Source organism: Macrotis lagotis, chromosome 2 (assembly GCF_037893015.1).
Source record: "Macrotis lagotis isolate mMagLag1 chromosome 2, bilby.v1.9.chrom.fasta, whole genome shotgun sequence".
Classification (NCBI taxonomy): Eukaryota; Metazoa; Chordata; class Mammalia; order Peramelemorphia; family Peramelidae; genus Macrotis; species Macrotis lagotis.
In genome coordinates, this window is record NC_133659.1 from 201,882,695 (window position 1) to 201,900,101 (window position 17,407).

A 17,407-nucleotide genomic window follows, 5' to 3' on the forward strand; every position below is an offset into this window, starting at 1 on the left:
TTGCCTTTCATTGCCATCTTGCAGAGATGTTTTAGTGATCAAACTCAGAAGGCATCAGTAAACAAAAAAGTATTTATTTGGAAATTTCCAAACTAGCCAAAAATGGTACCTGCCGCCCTGTCCACTCCCTTCCCCCAGCCCCTATGGAGCAGCAATACCCTTCCCCTCCACCATGCAAACATCCATACTTCCCTTACCCTTTGGCCTAAGATGACCAGAGGGGAAAGTCTTTCAAAGACTTCACTTTAACCCACCACCCCCCCTTCTACCCCTAATGAAGGGGCAAAGCTGGAACCACTGCCTGACACCCAAGGAGATGATGGCGGCCGGAGCCCTTGAGCCGCTTGCATAGATTAAGATAATGAAGGGGAGGCACCAGGTAGAGCTCCTAGGAAAACCCCCAACCGATCCCTGTACAAAAAGGTGTTTCCCACTAGAAAACCTGTTCCCCAAATAGTGCAAATACCTGAAGGAAAGGAAGAAACCAGCAGTGACACTGGGCTTGTGGGAATGGCAAAGAACTTTGGTTTAGAAAGACCAGAGAGAGCCTGGGAAGGGCCCTCTTACTACCCCTGTCTGGCTCCCTGGAGCCACCTCTGACCTCCAAGGTCAATACCTGTAAACATAAAAAAACCCAGGGGTATTTGGTTCTGAAATTTTGCAATTACAATGTCGAAGCCCAACCCCCTAGGGCTGCCACAGCTCCCAGAGGTCCTGCTCAGGCCTGCCCATAAGGACAGGGGAGGCATCTGCTGAACCCAATTAAAGCCAACGCAAAAGTGAATAATAAGGCTGTGGGGGCCCAAGCGACTATGAATCCTATGACTACATTTATGCAACTAAAGCTGGGGCGATGGGGTGGCAGAAGCTTCTCCACCCCATCCTATCCCACCTCCCTCTAACCCCAGCTGGGGCACAGAGGGTGGCATCAATTCCAGTCTGAGGAGGGAGTGGCTGCAGGAATAAGGAAGGCTCCCTGAGCTGCTAGGTCAGGCGGATTCCCAGCACCTGTTCCAGTTCCTGCCTGCGCTGTTGCACCTGAGAGTTGGAGGGAAAAAAACACAGGTGAGCCTGAGGAAAGAAAGAGAAGACTGATCTTTTTCATATAAGCCTACTGAAACCAGGAAACTTTGACTAGTCCTCACCTTGGCAAAAATGTGCCTTCCGACAGCTTCCTGGGCCCAGGGCTGATGGTAGAAGGCAGCTCGCCTTTCTTCCTCTGGGTTACCTATCACATCTGTAATAATCTATTAGGAGAGAACAGAAACCATGAAGAGTATCCAAATCCATTAAAAGAGTAGGGAAGAAGGGTGGGTTGGGATCCCTGTTGGTACTGGCTCTGAAGTCAAACCCACAGACTGGGAAGTTGATATACTATACTATGTTACCTCCCTAACCCATCCTCATACCTTGAGATCTCGTCGCTGAGAGCGCAACCATTCCTGAATGAAGTCCTGTGGGTCGGTGCTGAAACTGAGCATGAAATCCCTCTGAGTCTTCAGCTGGTTGATGGACTCAATGGTTTCATGGATCTGAGGAGAGTTGTGTCAGGCAAACCCATTCTCCCTGGGGTTCTGCTCAAAGCCCTGAATTCAAAGCATAAGAACAGATACCCCATCCCAAGGGTCTAGAGCTTGGGGACAAAGAGGAACTATCAGCTTATCCCTAAAGGGCAAAAGCCTACCTTAATGTCTAGGGATGCTATCTCCTGTTGGTTGGTGGTGGAGGCTAGAAAGTTACTCATCTGTGCCTTGAGTGGGTCATCTACCTCAACATCAATATCATAACAAGCCGTCTTCTTCTGGTCATTGGGGTCCACACTAGACCAAAACAGAAGAAAAAAGAATGAGGATCAAATATGGACCCCAGATCCTGGGGGTATCCGATCTCCCACCCAACCCTAGAAAAAAGGGTTCACCATTTCCTAAAGGGTTGAAGTAAGAGCCTCCAAACTTTTTTTTTTTACCTGATGACATGATTGATGACGATGGGGTCTGGATGCTGCAGCAACCCAGCCAGTTTCATGGGTATCTCAGAGAAACGAAGACGCCCACAACTAAAGATCTAGGGAGGGAGCAACTGAGTTAAGACAGGGCTGGGCTGTAGATGGGGCTGGGGTTAGCTGGCTAAGACTGGGAAGGGTACACGGGGCATCTCAGGATCTATAGAACCAACAGTCTCGCAGAGTAATGTGAAGCAGAATATTTAAAAAGCACTCAGGGAAGCTGGCATGGAAAGGGTAAGCACAGAGCATGAGGGAGAGCACAGAAGGGAGGTACTGGAGTGTTGACCTGGCGAAAGTAGCGGTTACAGTTGATGTATTCATGCTCGTGACCATCTTGTAGCTGGTTGTGCTTAATGTACAGCCACAGTGCCTGCATGATGGCAGCCCGGGTCTGGGTGTGCACACCGAGTAGCCGAGCCAATCGAGGGTCCAGCTTGTATTGGGGTGGCTGTGGAGAGACCAGGGTGGAAAGTCAGAGCAGAAGCCCAGCTGTTGCACAGGCAACTGTATTCACCAAAGAGTAGCCCTGGGAAGTCACCTGATGATCCAGCATAAGCAGGAGGGTACACTTGACATTAAGGTCCCCAGGGCGTTTTACTTGGAAGCCATCTGTCTCTTGAGTTGTAGGCAAGCGGTGCCACTGAAGGGAAGAAGGGTCCATTTTATGGATCAAAACATGTTTTCCCCACTTGTGGGATTAGAGCCAATTCTGTGTCCCCAAACATATCAAAGTGTGGCTCCCAAAGTTCAGCTTAAGCTAGTCTCACCTCTACCAGATGGTTATCAGGTCCATAAAGCTCCTTGTCCAGCTCAATAACCAGACTCTTAAAAAATGAAGAAAACTTCCTCTTCTGTTTGCTGGGCTAAGGAGATGGGAAAGAGGGACTAATTAGCTACCTGACCTTGCCCCTCTCCCCAACAAAAGTGAGGCTTATTACAGTCCTGTACTGAAGGGGATTTGGGGGAATGGGGTTGGAGTGGTGCAGTTTCTAATGACAACATAATATCTCTGTTATCTTCCTTCTGTCTTCTCCCCACAAACACCTTTCATTTTCAACTCACATCATCCAGTAGCTTCCCCTCTACTCGAAGTTCCCAGGAGGCCACTTTGTCCCCTGCTGGAACTGATCCTGGGGCTCCCACTGTAGCTCCTGAAGCTCCAGCCCCTTCACCTTCTGCCTTGCTGGGGCTGAACGTATTAGAAATGTAGATTCGAAGCTTTCGTTTTTGCTACATTTAAAAAGAGACAGGGTATCTCTTGGAGTGAGGGTTAACTCATGTTAAAAGTCTGCCACCTGGGGCCGCTAGGTGACGCAGTGGATAGAGCACCAGCCCTGGATTCAGGAGGACCTGAGTTCAAATGTGACCTCAGACACTTAATAATTGCATAGCTGTGTGACCTTCGGCAAGACACTTAACCCACTGCCTTGCAAAAACACCAAAACCAAACAAAAAGTCTGCCACTCACCTCAAAAAAAAAAAACAAAAACCCAAATCCCAATTCTAGATGGATTCCAAAATCATACCCCCTAAATTGGGGGAGAGGAAGTGAAAAATCCCAATAGTTCTGCTCCAATCCCACCCTGGTACCGCTCTAGACAAAGAGCTCAGCTTATTCAAGTGAATTTGAGGAGGAATGGAATAGGGAATATACACACCGTCAATGGTTTCTTGATGGCCTCTTGGATCTCCATTCGTTTACGGGCAATTGTTTGGTCCAGTTTACGTTCAAAGGCCAAGAGATCCATATATGCCTGAGACTCTGGGACTAGCTCCCGGATCTTGTGGTTGGGGAAGAGAAGATAAGCATCAAACATCCAACCCTTAGTGACTTTCCCAACCCCTTATCTGCTGAATATATGTACATTTATAGAAGCTCTAGGACTGGAAGGGACTTCTAGTCCAATCCCTTCATTTTACAGATGAGGAAAACAAGAAAGGTTAAGTGACTTGTCTAAAGTCACACAGGCACTAAGACTAGTCCTATGAATCTAAAGTTTCACTCTTTTCACTTCACCACATCCAATTCAAGGGAATTCCCTCTCCCTGCCAGTTAACCACAGGGTTTTTCCCCCCAAGACTAAAACTTACTCGCTGAGGTAGAACCTTATCTGCCATTTTTCTTCTCTTCAGCCTGGGAAGGAAGAAAACATCAGACATTCACCCAAGAGCTTAATGAGTCCATAAATTATCTCTTCCCATTGCCTCTTTACCCCAAGTCCTAGTTTCTCAACCTTCTCCTGGGAGAAGACAGTCAGAAAACAAGCCTCATTTACTATCCTCTCAGGCCAGAGAGAAACCCTTCTATCAAGAAAGTTAGTGGTAGGGAGGGGCAGGGAAAACAGACAGAACTTACCCTCGGCGTTGAGTGGGCATTGGAGGCTGGGGCTGCGGTACAAGCAGACGTTTCCGGAATGGGTCCATCATAGTAGGTGGCATCCCAGGCCGAAGTGGAGAAGCTGCACCAAAGGGTGTACCAGCTGGGGGTCCTACCTGTAGGCCACTCAAAGGCATCCTGCTTCCTGGAGACATACCAGGGCGCTGTAGGGAAAGTGGAACAGTCAGGGTGTAGGTTCCTGGGTATGCTCGACAAGGCCTTCCGCCCATCCCCTCCATCCTTGTCCTCTTGGTCACTAACTGTCCATTTCTGATTCTGGGTCACATAGAGCTTTGACTAGTCCCACAGTGTGATGACTCAGTGGAAGACAAAGAGGAACAGGCGTCTGAAAGCAAAAATATAAGCCCCACCTGCCCCACCCCTTCCAACCGCCCAGGCTGTGGTGCCAGCGAATAGGATAGGAGCAGCCTTACCAGAGCACAAAGAACAAGGGAAGATCTCTCCCCTAGAGAGTAAACTGGTGGGAGGAACCCAGCCTCTGAGTTCCCAGCATGCTATGCTACCTTTCCCTAAGCTACCTTTCCTGAAGGCTCAGAGCAACCTGTCCAAGGACTCTTCACCGGGCCCCACAGAACTTATAATGCAAGCTAGGGAAAGCATTTTAAGTCTATACACTACTACAAGACAGTGGAAGACAAAGTCCAGGCTGATACTGATAATATGGTTCTAAGGAAAGAAGTTCAGAGACAGATGGTGGGTCAAAGCCACAAATGGCCCCACCTCCCTACATCACTACTACCCTCAGCTCCCTGCCAGAGGCATTCTACTTCAGAGAAAGCAATCTACCTGGACCACCAATACCACCAAGCTGTGAGAGTAGGACTCTAAACAATAGGAACTGTATCTATGGAAGGGCTAAGAGGGGAAAGAAGGATTCCTATATACCCATTCACGGAAAGAGATCTAAGGAAGCAGGAAAAGCAAAATAGAGGTATTGGGATGTTCAAAGTACCCCAAATACCTAACCCAAATTGGGCCTTTCCTTCAAAGCTTATGCACTCAGGTCATCTCTGGGGGAGAAGATGCTTCTGCTTCTATCCTTGACCCTATCTGTCCCTTCCTCCAGCATATTGTTCTCACAATCATCACACACAGACATCTCCCTCCCTTCTTCAGTCTCTTTATCTTTTGGCCCATTCCCTAGAGCCTACCAACATGGCCAGATCTCTATATTCTTTTTTTAAAAATATAATTTAATTTTTCCCCCTGGTTACATGCAAAAACAAACATCCAAAACCTTGATTTCCAAATTCTCTTCTTTATTCCCACTCCCATTCCTTACTCAAATTCAACATATCCAAACAGAATTCATTATTTTTCCTTCAAAAATCTACCTTTCTTCTAAACTTCCTTATTTTAGTCAAGGGCACTACTCATCCTTCCAAACATTTAGCTTTGCAACCTCAAAGTCACCCCTCTTTAAGAAACAAGTTACTTGATTAGGTTAAAAATGTGTAGTCATGAAAAACATTACTACAATAGTCATGTTGTAAAAGTAAACATATAACCCCCCCACACACACACAAAAGAAATCTCAAGAAAAATAAAGTGGGGGGGGGGGGAAGTATGCTTCAAAGTATTCAGACACCAACCAGCTTTGTCTTTGGGATGGATAGTGTTCTTTTGTTTGTTTTTTATTTAAGGCAATGGGGTTAAGTGACTTGCCCAAGGTCACACAGTAAGGTAATTATTGAGTGTCTGAGGCTGCATTTGAACTCAGATCCTCCGACTCCAGGGCCAGTGTACTACCCATTGCACCACCTAGCTGCCCTGATGGATAGTATTCTTTATTGTAAGTCCTTCTGAGTTCTTTCGAGTCATAGCTCATTGCTGAGAAAAAGTCAATCACAACTGATCATCCTGCAATATGGCTGTGAGGACTTTGTATACAGATTTCCCATTGCACCTGCTCATGTTCTTCTACTGAGAGCATCTAATTCATGATTTCTCATAACAGAACAGCATCTCATCTCAATCACTACAATTTGTTAAATCATCCTCCAACGGATGGCTATCCCCTCAATCTTAAGGTCCCTGACACCAGGGAAAAGCTACTATAAATATCCCTATACATATAGGTTCTTTTCTTCCTATATTTCATCTCTTCTGGAATACAGATGCAGCAGTAGCACTGCTAGGCCCAAGGGTCAGATCTCTACATTCATAAAAAAACCCTCCCTTGACCTTGTAGTCTTTCATGCTACTGTCCTATTATCTCTCTTCCTTTTTACAACCAAATTCCTAGGAAAAAACATTTATTGACTTCACCTCCTCTCTTCTCTCTTACTTTTCAAATCTTGGTATTCTGGTTTTCAATCTTAAACATATAATTAAAATTATTGTTTTCCAAAGTTACCAATGATTTCTTTTTGCACCCCATGGATTCTTTTTTAATCCTCATCCTTTTTGACATCTCAGAAGCATATGACACTGTCAATGACTCCTAGATACTCTCTTTGAAGTTTTCATGAATTGCTCTTTTTTGGCTGGTTTTCTCCCTATCTGATGCTCCTTCTCAGTCCCCTTTGCAGGATATAGATCCTATTCTGTTACTGAGGGTGTAATCCTAAGGTCTGTCCTAGGCCTTCTTTTTCTTTCTTACATTTTTTTTCTCCTTGGTGATCTCATTCATTCAAGTGTCAAGAGTTAAATGATTATCTCTATGCAGATAACTCCTAGATCTAGAAAGCCAGTCTTACTTTCTCTCTCCTGTGGTCCAGTCCTGCCTTTCAACTTATATCTTATAGGAATCTCAAATTCAACATGTCCTAACAAAATTCATTATTTTTCCTTTAAAATCTACCTTTCTTATGAACTTCCTTATTTCAGTCAAGGACATTACTCATCCTTCCAGTCACTTAGCTTTGCAACCTCAAAGTCACCCCCAACTTCTCATTCTTCTTCATCCCACATAGCCAATCATTTCCCAAGTCTTGTTGTTTCTGCCCCTACATCCCTCATATTCATGGCCTTCCTTCCACTCATATGGTCACAACTTTAGTTTCTGCCCTTGTTTTCCTTGGACTAGACTAATACAAGAGCTTCCTAATTGGTTTCTCTGCCTCAAGTCCAATTCACTTTTCACAGCATTACCCAAATTAAAATCCTAAATCATGGTTCTGCATATGTCTCCATTGCTCAGTAAAACCCAGAAGCTCCCCATTACTTACAGAATCAAACACAAACCCTGCTGTTTGGCATTTTAAATCCTTTACCACCTCTCTCCCACCTAATTTTCCAACAGCAACATCCATGATTCTCCTTCCTGAATTTTGCTGTTCTGTTCATCTGGCCTTTCTGATGTTCCTCAAATAGCAAAGACCTTCCCATCTCCTATCTCTCTCCATTCCTTCCTCACTTCTATTAGAATCTGGAATCTTCTTCACCGCTTGGCTCAAGTAATTCCCTCCTAATTCTCCAGATGCTAATTTCCTTAAAAATGATCTTTTTTAAAAAATTTCTTTTGTATATGTACAAACATGATATTTTTCCTCTGAAATATAAGTTCTTTGAGGATAGAGTCTTTTTTGTTCTTGTCCTTGTTTCCCCAGCACCTAGGTACTTTGTCTAGGACATAGTCATTTAATAAGTATTTGTTGTCAGCTTGACTAATTGCTTCCAGTACCTGGTCAGATCGTTGTGGCCTCAACTCTATTCCCAAAGCCATATCTATCCCATACCTGCCAATCCAATGCTTGGCACTAAGCAGAGGGAAGAGTGCAAAGGGATTCTGTTCACACCCTCCCCTGGATTCCTCAGGGTCCTTGGAGCACTATCTAGCCCCACTATCTAGGTACTCAGATAACAGAGAAAATATCTCATTAACAAGGCAAAAATAGGAACTGGGTATAGGTTCTAACCCAAACATTTGCTTCAGATTTCCTTGCAGGTCTCTCTCCTATGGTTGACAGGTTACAGGCTCACATGTCCTCATGGAAAATCCTTCCCCAAATTCTTCTTGGATTATGTCTTGGTTTAAGAAAATTCTGCTATTTTCCAAGAAATAATCCTTACCCCAGAGCTCCCAGACTCAGTTTCCTAATTAGGGAAGCAAAGAACCAGTTTAGTTTCTCCTAGTCTATTTGGATCAGTTTTGGGGTTACTCTCCCCTATATTTAGCCCTTCCCCCACTTTGACTATCTAGGCTACAGCATCTTCCTTGAACCAAATATAAGCCAGAACTGGTTCAGCTCTTATCATTTACAGAAATCAGGGCATAAGACTGAGTCAGCATTGGCTGGTCAGGGATAGAGAATGAAGCCTATTGACAGTGTACCCCTATGATGATGCTCCAAATAGCAACCTTAAAAATGCCAGAATGTACTTTAGTGACCCCGTATGTCTAACCAAAAGGGTCTCAGCTGAATGTGGAATGGATTACCCCTACATAGCATGTCACTGTCTTTAGGGTGCTACTGCTGAGCTGGCCAAATACCAACAGCTGCTGAGTTGTTCTTTTTTTTCCTTCAGCAGGCCCCTCATTACTTCCTTCCTCAAATTTCCCTAAAGCATTTCTGAGTCCCTGTTTCCCCAACTCATCTGACATTCCTAATAGTATTGATACCTCCATTACAAAGTTCTCGGCCTCCTAGATTACTGATCTGCAAGGAGGCCCAGAAAGATCTCCCCAGCCATTCCCACCAACTACCCTTCAGATCTGCCTTTCCCTTCCAGAATCTGACTGATTCTGAACTTGCTGTATTCAAGGCCATTCCTATGAATTTCATGTTGGGATAATCCCTACCTTGGACTCCTGAGAGACAGTGGGAAGGGAGAGAAAGTTGAGAGGGAATATAATTCATTCGCATTCAATCATCTCAAAGGGTGAAGCTGCTCAGGATACTGGCGATTCACATCTAAGTTGACAGGCCCAAGGAACTGGTTTATTTTCAGGGCCTCCCTACAACCACCTTGGCTCTAAAGTCCTCTTGAGCAAGGTCAGAGGCAAGAGAGAGGGACCTGTTTCCTCCAAGGGCCTTGGGACCAGGGTCAATATTGGCTTGTCATGTCCAATCAACTGAGAAAGGTCAAAAGAGGGAAAATGCTGTTAACACTTATCATCTGAGAGCCTGGCAGAATGCACAGGTGCTCCCCTAATCTATGTAAGTTGTTTTCTTCCTAGTGCCCTCCAGATGGTAACATAAGGAGCAGAGGAACCACAGATAAAACCCAGTGCTAAAGTAGGTAGCTTAGCCTTCAGCATGGCCAAAGAGTAGGCAGAAATGAAACAGGTATGGAGGGAATGAGGACAGAAAAAGAAGTAACCCTCATAAGTATTCATAAACAACTAAGAGACTGGGGTGTGAGGCCCCAACTAATTAGACCCTAGAATAAAATCCTTATCTGGTATTGCCTTCTAGAGGCAGGGCTAACTAACCTTTCACCTCGCTCTATGAATGAAGCCTAAGACTCTGGGGTAGGAGAGAGTGAGGCAGAAAAGGCTCTTCCAATATTAGCTCCAATCCTTCAGAACTCTCACTTGCTCCTGGGCTCCTCTAGGCCCAGGTCTGGACTCAGCAGGGGCTCTTTGAACCTTCCCGCTCCCCGTCGGCTCCCAGACAAAATGACAGCAAAGTACCTTCCCGTGCCTGGGCTGGAGCTGGGCTCCCACGGGCCCGGGTCCCCTTGCCCAAGTTACTTGGCTCAACTCGGGTTAAGCCTCCATTTCTTGAACAACCCGATGGAGGAAACCCACGGGCCACCTCTGCAGGGGCCGGCCGCGTGCAGAAACCTTACTGCCAAGCTTGCCCGGGGCGGCCAGCGAGCCAAGACAAGCTAAAATGCCTCCGGGCAAGGGAGGGTGCCTCCGACGGGAGGGTTCTCCCACGTTTGCACAAGCCTCTCGGCCCGGGTGGTGCCGGGCCCTGCCCCGGTGGTGCCGGGCCCTGCCCCGGTTCCGTGCCCACCTCAGCCGGGGGCGCGGCGGCACCCAATCTCCCGCCATCCGCACCCCACTCCCGCCTGCCCGCCTCGGGGTGCTGGCCTTGGAATCGGGGCGCGGCTTCCTATGCCACACCGCCTTCCCCGTGCCCGCGGCCCGGTGCCCTAACCTCTGCGGCCTCAGTTTCCTCATCTGTAAAATGGGGGGGTGGGAGGAAGCGGGCCTGGCTGCCCTCCGGGTCCCTTCCGAGGGCTCCGCGCCGGGGCTGGTGCCCTCTCTTGGGGAGCCCCGGCGCGGGCTTCTGCGTTCTAGGGCGCCCCCCCACCCTAACTGAAGTCGGCCTTGACCCCCGGCTGGAGGTGACCCTTGCACTTGGCCCCTCCGCGGCCCCACGCCGCCCCGCCCCGGCCTCGCACCTGGTACTGCGCCGCGGGCCCCGCGGGCCCGATGGGGCGGAAGGCTGCGGCCCCCGGGCCCCCCGCGCCTCCGGCGGGCCCCGGGCCCCTCAGCGCCGCGGCGGGCAGCATCCCGGGGCCCGCGGGGGGCGGGGGCGCCCCCAGGGCCGCCGCCACGGCCCCGCCGCCGGGGCTCAGCGGGGGCAGCGGGAACCCGCCCGCGCCGCGGCCCGACATCGTTCCGTCCCGCCCGGCCTCAGCCGCGATCCAGGTTCCGGGGCTCCGCGCCCGGGGAACCCCCTCCGCGCTCCGAGCTCCGGGGCTTCCGGGTCCGAGCTCCGGTCTTTACTGATCCGGGCTCCGGGATTTCCTGATCCGGGTTCTAAACTCCACGGGGATCCGGTACGGAGCGGGTCCGTCCTAGCCCCGCTCCTGGGCGGGGAGGGGGTGGAGCGGGCAAATCCAGATGTGGGTCGGCACCGCGCCGCCCGCCCTGGGGGTGGAGGAGGGGCGGCGGGCCCCCAGCTTCCCGCTGACAGCAACAAACCACCGACTCCGCCCAACCCGGGCTGGGCCCCGCCTACAGCTGCTGCCTCATCCAATCCAGGGCCACCTCGCAGATCCCGCCCCTCGCGAGAACCGCCTCTAACTGCCGGCTCCCTTACCTCGCTTCGCTAGAGCCCCGCCTCCTCCCCCCCCCCCCCCGGCGGCTTCTTCCGCCTTTCAGCTCCGAGCCAACCCCTGCGGGAGGGAACCGGCACCGGCGCCTTCGCTCTCTTCTGACTCGCCCCGGGTCGGTTCGGCCGCGCTGGGCGCCGGGCCCCCAGGCCCGCGGGGCTCCCCATTCAGGCCCGAGGAAGAGAGAAGGCCAGCGCCGGGGCAAACACGCTCGCAAAACCAGCCCATCCGGGCTGCAGACCCGGCCCCCGCCCCGCGCCCATCCCCCCGCCGCCCCGCGCGGTCGGGATGGAGCGGCCCTGAGACCGCGTGTCTCCAGCCCTGAGCCCGGGACACGAATGCCAGCCCAGATGCCGCCCCTGCCCCGAGGAACTGAGGCCGGGGCAGGGCAGAGCCTCGGCCCTGGAGCCAGGAGGACCTGAGTTAGACCGGAATGACCCGGGCAAGTCACGTAGCACCACAGCTCTGCAAAAGCCAAAGAAAATGAGTTGTAGGTTCATAAAAGTTGTGGAAAATAGCAGCTAACATCTGGATATGTGCCGGATACTGTTCTACACTATCTCACCTGATCCTCAGAAACCAGCCTGGGAAGTAAGCGCTGCTAATAAACACCCCCATTTTAGAAAGGAAACAGGTGAAGTGCGTGGCCCAGGAGCGCACAGCTAGTATGGGTTTTGGGGGTTGGGTTTGAATTCAGTGTTCCTAGCTGTACTGCTCTTATTTTGTTAATAAGGAAAAGCAACCATAAAAAGGAGTTGAAGAGGGGTGGCTAGGTGGCGCAGGTATCTTTTGTTTTTATTATATCACTTTTATTTCTTTTCAAATCTATCTTTTCCATTGATATGATAACAAAGAAAAGGGTTGTTTTTTTTTTAAAAGAAATTCAGGAAATCTAGGGGCGGCTAGGTGGCCCGGTGGTGGATAGAGCACAGGCCTTGGAGTCAGGAGTACCTGAGTTCAGAGATTGGCCTCAGACCTAGCTGTGTGGCCTTGGGCGACCCACTAAATCCCATTGCCTTGAAAAATCTTAAAAAAAAAGTTGAAGGAGTTGGGGATCTACAGGGAACTGGGGTGGGCAGTGGAGAAAATGAGAGAATAAAACTGACTAGTTTGAGCCTTTCTTCAGAATGGCAGAAGGGGGCCATTGGAACATGAGAGAGGGCAGCTGAAACTTGGTGGCACAGTCCTGAAAGTGAAGCATCGCCGGTCAAGATCATTCCCCAAAATACAGATTCCAAGAAGAACTCATTATTAAATTAGAGTTCTTTCCTAGCAAAGTATAATTTGTAACATGGATCACTTCACTGAAGGATTCTTTTTTTTTTTGAAGGATTCTTTCACAAAAAAAAAAGCTGACATGCATTGTAAAGGGTGTTGATGGAGAAAGCATCTCATCAATCTTCCATTACAGCATTTAAAGTAATTTGATTTTCATGGTGTAGCAAAGAACTGGGAACAAAGTTTTGACTGGGGAATGACTCAACAAAGTGTTTTGCCCTAATATAACAGAATAGTACTATACAGAAAGAAACCTATGGCTGTGATGAAAAGCATGGAAAGATTTCCATAAACCAATACAAAGTGAAATAGAGGTTGGAAAAGAAAATACACAATGAAATAGAAAAAAAAAACAATGCAGTCTTCCCCCCATTTGATTATAAACTCCTGGAGAACAGGGATAAATATTCACTGAATGGTTGGTTCAGTATCTAGGCATCTGATCTTTTCACTGTTTAATCCAAACATCAACTTGGTACACTTGCCCACTCTGCCACTTTCTGTGTGGGAAGTCAAGTTTCCTCTTCCATATAATAAAGGGATTGGATTAAATAACTTTTAAGTCATGGAAAACATTTCCATATTAACCATGTTGGAGTTCAGGGGAAGCAAGAAAAATAAGTTTAAAAAGTTTACTGCCATCTGCACTCTAATGGTTATCTATCTGGTGGGTAGAATTTTTCATTAGATAACTTTAAAAGTCTATCTGTTCTAGATGGCTTCTAGCTGTAAATCTATGAATCTGTGATCTCCCAATGGAGTGATTCTGGTTCCTCACTATTATGCTCTTTCTACTTCAGTACAATTCTTTGGCACTCTCCAGACTGCTTGGCTGAGAACTGCTGGGTTCCCTTCTTCCCAAGAACCAACCCATCTGAGTCTCTTTTTTTTTTTTTACTTTTTCTTATATTTCCTTTGTAAATTGGTGATCAGAGTCAACATTATGAGATGTCAAAGGTCTTCTTCCTCACCCTAACTCTTTACCCCAAATGCATCTTTCTACTTGAGAAAACTGCTAATGTAACTACAAGACACCAGTAAAATCATTTAACTTTTATTTATTCCTCATTTTACCCTTCTAGGAAAAGGAGAAATGACAAATTTAATTCCAATGTCCTATAAGATATTAATGAAATAAGATCACAGACTGAATTCCTCAGGTCAGATGCTATTTCTGTTACTTACGGTATTCTTACCTCCACAAACTGCCATTTCTCAACTCTTTCTTTTTTGAATTATGACTGAAATTTTGGAAAAGATTTATATCCTTGTGGATTGAAAATTTCCTTTCAACAATGCAGATTGCAACCCATCCATGTCCATCTTGTGAGTCTTTTGCTGCCTTCTTATGTTTCCTAGAAAGTGTTTTATTTTCTATTATATTTGTCCTAAGCACTTTGTTTTTCTTTTCTTTAATTTTGCCTAGGGCATCCAGGGGAGAGGAAAGGGCAAGTGAAAATAGAGGATGCTATCCACCCCCCCCCAAAAAAAAAGGCTACTGAAAAGTTTTCTTTTTCAAAAATGAAGAAAAAAGGAAGGCTAGAAAGAAAACCATACAAGTAGGTCAGCTTTAAAAGGAACAAGATGAAATTTTACACTTTAAAAGAAAAACAGGCAGTACGTGAGAGAGCTGCAGTTTCATGAGCAACTTGAGCTGCTGAGTATGACCAGTTTTAACATGAAATGGGTCTTTGAGCAAGTTTGAGCAGTTTATCTAACATGGAACTCAATGGCCCCTTGCTGCTGGGAGGAATAATCTTGATTGCCTAAGACTTTAAAATGGTGAGAGGAACAGATCAGCCTTGCCTCTAATTTTCTGCAGTTCTCTTTTTTTTTTATAAAGGGAGCCCATGACCCAGCTCTGAGAAGTGGGCCTGGGGATGCTTGCTTATGTTCTATATTGTTTGTTCTCACTTTCAGACGTCTGTCTGAGGTGATCATCCCCTTTGGGCCTCTTGAGTTCCAACCAAGGTGACTTTGGAGCCAAAGCTGCAAGGGGGATAATGCAGCTTGGCAACAATGATACTGAGCCCCATGAGGGTTTTGACCTTAGAAATGGAACTATTATTTATCACAACAGAATTAAGTTGTGAACCTAATCCTCTTCCCGTCCCTACAGACCCAGGTGGTATAGGGAAGGAGGAGGTTTCTGCCTCCCATATGTTCAGGGGAGTAAATATTCCTTTGTAAGAGTTCTATGTGTATAATCCTCTTTCTTTTCTACTATGTAGATGGGAAATGCCATTTTGTTTGAAGTTTGTTAAGTTCAGAATAAAAATTTCAATTAAAAAAATTTTCCCACAGAGGATTCACCCAATGTTTATAGGTGGCACAATGGATAGAGCACTAGGTCTGGAATCAGGAAATCAAAAGTTCAAGAGGTCTTAAACACTAACTTTGTGACTCTGGACAAGTCCTTATCTTTGCTTCAGTTTCCTCAACTGTAAAATAGGAATAATACCAGTACCTTCCTCTCAAGGTTGTTGTGGAGCTCAAATTAGATAATAGTTACTGAGCACAGTGTCTAGTATATAATAGGCACTTAATAAATACTTATTTTTCTTTCTTTTCTTTCCCTTCCCTGGGTCCACTTTCCTTTCTCCTGACAATGGAAAGTCATCAGTGGAGAAGTCTGATTGTTCACCTGTCTTCCTTTTCCTCTCCCTGGGACTGGATCCATTTCTTTTCCCCATGTACAATCCATTAGTAATATTTTTACTCCTGTTCTTTGGTTATATGTGGTAACCTACCCATGCTCATCATTCTCTCCATTATTCACTATGCAATACTTAGTTTTTAATTCTTCAGAGGCAATTAAATTCTACATTCTTAATGACATATATCATTGGTTCTTAGCTGTGAGTTTGTTTTTTAAAAAGTTTTGATATCTATACCTCAATATAATTGGTTTCCTAGATAATTCTATGCATTTTATTTTGTACATTTAAAAATATTCTAAGAAGGGGTCCATGGGCTTCACCAGACTGTGACTGGTCTACAACTCAAAAAGAAAGTTAAAAACTTTTCATAGAACATACTTGTAGAGTGTTAGCTCTGTCTGGGAACTGGCACTTGCATAGAATTCATCAGCATGTTCAGCTGATGCAAAATTTCCAATTGTCTCCCTCTTGTCTCTCTCCATCCATTGAAAAGACAAGCAATATGATATCAATTATAATTGTGAAGTCATGCAAAACCTACTTAAGGGAAATTCTTAATTTTGAATCTTGGATCCATTGAATCTACATTTTCACCATCCAAATTTTTTGGTTAGCTTCAGAATTGAAAGCCAGTCCTTGCCGATAATTGTAGACTGAATGAACTGAGAAGGAACTTTATGAATGGAATTTATAATGCCATAAATTTAACATTTTTTTTGTTGTTGTTGTTCAGTCGTGTCCAACTTTTCATGACCTCACTTGGGATTTTCTTAGCAAAGATAATGGAGGGGGTTGCTATTTACTTCCCCAGTTCATTTCACAGATGAGATTTATATATGGATTTATGCAGGATTTATCATATGTAGGATTTATCTTTGGAATATATCTTGAATAACAGATTCTTATTAGAAATATTTGATGCCAAGATTTTTTTCTCCAATCAATTGTTTCTCTTCATATTATGGATGTATTGATTTTGTTCATGTAAAAATTTTCAATTTCATTTGAAATTATACTTCTTATTTTGGGATATCTAGCTCTTTTTTGTTTTTAATTCTTATAACCATAGCTATGAAAGATATTCATTCCATTTTTCACCAATTTTTCTTTATGATACTGCCTTTTATATTTGTTGAATGTATACTTGGAATCTTACAGTGGTCTAAATCTCTATTTTTGTATATGAAACTGAAACTATAATGTCATTTGTTTTCTTAAGGTATATGATAAATTCTGCAGTAGTTTCAAAATTTCTTATCTGTTTCTCATTCTGAACTTCCTTCTGCTCTCCAATAAAGAAATCTAAAAAAAAAATTTTTTAGTAACACTCTTTTCTCCTTTCTCAAATTACTATCTAATGCTGCAAAAGAATCAAAAGAAAAACCCTCCCATTTAGCAAATATTCAGTCAAATAAAACAATGATTTGAATCTTCCCCCCACCAAAAAAAACTAAAATTCTGGTTTTCCCATCAGTTCTTGACAAAGAACTTCCCTGGGAAGACAAATACAGGGTAGTAGCTAAAAGATTGCACTAACTGCTATTCTGAAGCAAATCATTTAACCTCTTTGAATATAACTTTATAGTTGTGGTCCTACTCTGATAATATAGACCCATTTGTGTGAGAGTAGATTAAAGTGAGTAACTTTATATAAATATATAGATAATATAGAAATCTATAAATATCTGTAGAGATATATGTATAGCTGTCATATCTACATATAATACTTATCTTTCTTTCTTGAAGAAGACCAGGGAGATAATGCCATGACAAGCAAGTGAATTGGATTTGAGTGGAGTCACCAGCTAAGTCACCAGCCTCACTTTCTCCTCTAATGCCAGTGAATCAGGATGACTGGAGATGGCCCTGGATATTTCTTCCCTCCCTCCATTTCCTCTTTCTGTTCTTACCTTCCTTCTTTTCTTCCTTCCTTCCCTTCATTTCAGATTCATCTGTGTAAGAGAAGATAATTGAATTCTTTAAAGCTAATGCAACTGAGTGAAATATTATAGGAGAAGATAAGAGAGTCAAGGACCTGGTGAGTGGATATGACTGGATAAAAATCTAGCAAAGGAGCCATGAAAGGAATAGTCATATACATAGGGAAAGAAA

At 45.3% G+C, this 17,407-nt stretch overlaps 1 protein-coding gene across 2 annotated transcripts; it reads right to left on the reverse strand.

The window, feature by feature from the left end:
• Nucleotides 1–58: 58 nt before the first annotated feature.
• On the reverse strand, nt 59–11,191 carry SMARCD2 (SWI/SNF related BAF chromatin remodeling complex subunit D2). Of its 2 annotated transcripts, none has more exons than XM_074224467.1 (13): nt 10,701–11,191; nt 4,362–4,546; nt 4,097–4,139; nt 3,664–3,786; nt 3,068–3,235; nt 2,773–2,868; nt 2,544–2,645; nt 2,292–2,453; nt 1,967–2,064; nt 1,685–1,820; nt 1,410–1,532; nt 1,146–1,247; nt 59–1,038 (listed from the first exon to the last, which is right to left on the reverse strand). In XM_074224467.1, the coding sequence occupies exons 1-13, from the start codon at nt 10,914–10,916 to the stop codon at nt 985–987; spliced, it is 1,608 nt and encodes a 535-aa protein (XP_074080568.1). In that variant the 5' UTR covers nt 10,917–11,191; the 3' UTR covers nt 59–984. The 2 variants fall into 2 exon arrangements, with proteins under 2 accessions (XP_074080568.1, XP_074080569.1); XM_074224468.1 differs by lacking the exon at nt 10,701–11,191 and adding an exon at nt 4,644–4,724.
• Between the last annotated feature and the right edge of the window lie 6,216 nt (nt 11,192–17,407).